The sequence below is a fragment of the Micromys minutus genome, assembly GCF_963924665.1.
Source record: "Micromys minutus genome assembly, chromosome: 20".
NCBI lineage: Eukaryota > Metazoa > Chordata > Mammalia > Rodentia > Muridae > Micromys > Micromys minutus.
The window spans coordinates 46,274,917-46,279,253 of NC_137955.1; the positions used below are offsets into that span (position 1 = coordinate 46,274,917).

The 4,337-nt window shown below is 43.1% G+C and overlaps 1 protein-coding gene across 1 annotated transcript; it reads left to right on the forward strand.

Annotated features, from left to right (window-relative positions):
- Positions 1-1,963: 1,963 nt before the first annotated feature.
- Positions 1,964-2,854, forward strand: TAS2R1 (taste 2 receptor member 1; the record flags this gene model as incomplete). Its single annotated transcript, XM_080933709.1, has 1 exon — positions 1,964-2,854. One exon carries the CDS (start codon positions 1,964-1,966, stop codon positions 2,852-2,854), a length of 891 nt encoding a protein of 296 aa, XP_080789835.1.
- Positions 2,855-4,337: the final 1,483 nt, after the last annotated feature.

Genomic DNA, 4,337 nt, shown 5'->3' on the forward strand with positions numbered 1-4,337 from the left:
GGGTCTGGTGAGCATTTTTGTTATGTGCTAAGCTGTAAGTTTTAATTTACTCAACATTTATAAACTGTCCTCATTTTTCACTCTGCCGATGAACTCTCTAAAGACTCCATATGAGGCACAGGATTCACCCACTCTGCCTTTAGTCCTGTATCTTGGTTAAGGTTGCTATTGATGTAAAGAGACACTATGACCATGGCAGCCTTTATAAAGGAAAACACTTAATTGGGTCCAGCTTCCACTTGAGAGGTTTAGTCCATTATTGACATGGTGGGAAGCCAGGGGGCACACAGGCAGACATGATGCTGGGGAGTAGCTGAGAGATCTGCATTCTGATGGTGCAAGCGGCAGGAAGAGTGAGCCACCAGGCCTGGCTTGAGCTTATGAAACCGCAAAGCCCATTCCCAGAGATTCCCAACTTCCTCCAGTAAGGCCACGCCTACTCAAAGAAGGCCACAGGTCCTAGTCCTTTCAAATAATGCCATTCCCTATAAGCCTGTGAAGGGTATTTTTACTCAGACTACCACACCTTAGAGCAACTGCATTGTTCTCACTTTTGTTGTGAATGTGGTTTGCAATCAGGGTGATTTTGTCACCAGAATCATTCAGTATTGTCTGGAAATGTCTTTGATTGTCACAGGCTAGAGATGTGATGTGATGTGATGGTGGCATCTAATTGGCTGAGTCAAGTCTGTGACAGCCACCCTACACTGATTACATGGGTCTTCCCTCCACCCACCAAATAAAACAATTTTCCATTTCAAACGAGCTGAGGATGAAACAAATCTGAGTGAGCTCAGCACGTGGCATTTTCTAAACATTAAAATGCTTGCTCATTGCGCTCAGTCTATGGGACAATTATGGCAACTCATCACGTGCCCCTTTAACTCCTCGCTGTTGTAAGGTTTTCATTGTTTTGGAAGGAAAACAGAGCAAAGGTTTCAAACTCTGGGTCATCAGCAGATGGCTCCTCATGCAGATCCTGAGTGATGTCTTCATTTTGTTATGCATAGCCTGCCTTTGGCTTTGCCCAGTGTCTGTAATATATGCATATTACTGAGCTTTGTGTATATGTATGTTACATATTTATACTGAGGTTGCTCATTTGTGTGAAAACCAGAGTCCAACCATGAGTCTTACTCCTCAAGGATATGGTTCACCTTGTTTTTATGAGATCTGGCTAGGTTCAGGTGAAACAGCTTTGTTGGGAGACCAGTAAATAGACTGAAGATTTTGCTAATTTGTCTGACCAGTGAGCCCAGGAATCTGCTATCTCTGTTTCCCTGGTGCTGGAAGGCAGATAAATATGGTATTGCCACAGCTAGCATTCTTAAAACTGTGACTTCTGGGGGATTGAACTCAGGTCCCAAGCTTGTGCAGCAAGTATTTTACCCACTGAGCCATCTCTCTAGCACCTTTTTTTGCCATGTGTTTCATCATGTGTGACTTATGATTTAACAGTGTTTGAGGTGGTTCTGAGTTGCTGATTCTGCAGCCTATAGAACAAATGTATAGGAAACTTACACTCCTACAGCTATGACATCACCGTGACAGAAGTGATTTGTTTTTGTAAGATGCTTGAGGATGCTTCATTGGCATTAAGTAGAATCATAATTAAGTAAGGCTAGGTATGAAGGAGCTCCTCACTAGCAACCTCAATGTGTCTGGTTGCATGATTTACTTGTGATGCCTTTGACATTTAAGTAGACCTGAAAAATGCAAAAGCTATCAGTAAGGCACACTTCGTTCCTATGGTATCTCTTCCTTATTTGACTGTCTTTGAGCTGAGAAGGCAGAGCTATAAACAAATGAGCCCCACCTTCCTCTTCCATTGCCTCTGTCAGCATCATCTCCCAAGGAACCTCAGTCTAAAAGAAAGAAAGCAGCACTCAATCATAAATGGCTGCAACGGTGCAGAACTCAACGTATTATTTAAAGAAGTCATTGCCTTTTCATTTCTAAAATGATGGAAGCCCACATGATCTTCTTCCTTCTGGTTGCGATGGTGCAGTTTTTCATCGGGGTCTTGGCAAATGGCCTCATTGTGGTTGTCAGTTCTATTGACTGGATCATGTGGAAGAAAGTGGCCCCGTTGGACCTGCTTCTCTTTTGCCTGGCGACTTCTCGGATCATTCTGCAGTTGTTTCTGTTGTTCGCACAACTGGGTCTATTCTGTTTGGTGAAATACACTTTATTCGCTGACAATGCTACCTTTGTCTTCATTGTAAATGAACTGAGTCTTTGGTTTGCTACATGGCTTGGTGTTTTCTACTGTGCCAAGATTGCTACCATCCCTCACTCACTCTTTCTATGGCTGAAGATGCGGATATCCAAGCTGGTACCATGGTTGATCCTGGGATCCATGCTCTACGTAACTATTACTACTCTCATCCATAACAGAGAGACTTCAGTAATTCCTAAGCGAATCTTTGCAAGCTTTTTTTCTAAAAATGCGACTCGGGTTCCACCAATGCATGCCACACTCCTCTCAGTCTTTGTCCTTGGGCTCACACTGCCTTTGCTCATCTTCACTGTCGCTGTTCTACTCTTGATATTCTCCCTGTGGAACCACAGCCGGCAGATGAGAACGATGGTGGGTACCGGAGAGCCTAGCAGACATGCGCACATCGGAGCGATTCTGTCGGTTCTATCGTTCCTCATCCTCTACCTCTTCCACTACATGATGGCTATTCTCATGTGTACTCAAAGCCTCCACTTTGGAGGTAGAACCTTTGTATTGTGCTTGTTGGTTGTTGGGATGTACCCCTCATTACACTCGATTGTCTTGATTTCAGGAAATCCTAAGCTGAAACGAAATGCAAAGATGTTCATTGCCCGTTGTAAGTGCTGTCATTGAGCAGGGGTTTGGGTCGCCTCATGGAACACAAGACTCAGTGACTTGCCAGCGCGTGCAGTTCATCACTCAGCCAACAAGACGTCCTGCTCAGAAGCCTGTATGATGCCATCTTAATTGTCAAGCCTGAGGCTTAATCCTAGGTTTGGGATCCTTCCAAAGAATTAAATTGATCATCAAAGCACAACACATGTTGGAGGTCCATATCCTAGTTGTCATGTGGAAGATACCAGTGAGAAAGTGTGACAAGTGGAGTTTAGGTTTTTCTGTATGATTTGCTGCAGTGCATGTGAATCTATAATTTTCTCCAAGTAAAGCATTCAAAGAAGAATAAAAGCACAAGACGGAACTTACACTACCAGACAGGCAGAACACTATAACGTCCTGTGTTCGTTGCCTAGACTCGGACACTGTCACAGACTTGAATGGGTTGATGGTGTGTCTTGGTTACAAGAATCAAGAATATCTTTTCTGGCTGTTGTTGTTAATACAGTAAGGTTACTGTTATTCTTTAGGCACTAAAGGAAGCTGAGGACAGCCAGGCTTTCTCAGTCCTTGTGAGCATGCTCATGTACTCCAAGAGCAGGAAACTCGGTATACATCTCACTGATTGACAAGAGGGAAGATTGACAGAGATGTAGGCAGAGCTGGCAGACTTTTAAGAGGTAGAAGAGTAGAAGGAAAAGGACAAAGAGAAAAGAAGAGAATGGAGCTTTTCATTTCCTATTATTGAACAGCCTCAATAGACAATGGATTGTAAAGACTTCACTTTGATTTGTACACCCAGCCTGGGGGTCCTTTTGATTGATAGAAACAATTTGACATTCGCACATCACATGTCTTTCTAATGAAGCAACATCAGTAGGTACAGATGGGGTTCATGGTATTTCTATCTGCTTGAAGCACAGATATATTTTCTCTTTGGAAGACGACTTTGGAAACTAAGAAAAATAAATGTGTGTGTGCATGTGTGTGTCTTTTACATAGTCAACTTCAGTTGCATACACACACTTCTAAAACCAACTCAGAATGCCTTTGTTTTAGGGACAAATGTATAAAAAGATGTCTCACAATTATCCTTAGTTTGTATTTCATGTGTTATGATGTAAAATGTATCTGGGCTTAGAGATGACAGTCACCAGGAGCAAAGACTAAGCCACAGAGTTTGTAACCCAAGACCATGTACAGAGGTCATGCTTCAGAAGATCCAAAGATATGTCCACTTGGGAACAGGAATCATGGTACCTTGAATCTTTCCATAGTCTCTTACTCAGTTCCCCATGGAACAGAGCAGCAGCCTCCACCTTCCTGTTCTCACTGTCCCCACATCACACTACATCAAAAGTTTGTTGATAACCCTGAACTCAGGCAGCCCAGTTAGTTCTAGAAGGAATGGCACCCTGCAGGTGAATATCACTCCCTCTTGAAGAAGGGACAAAGAAGAACAGCTTGATTTTATTATGTCTCAAATCCAGTGATCCGGCTC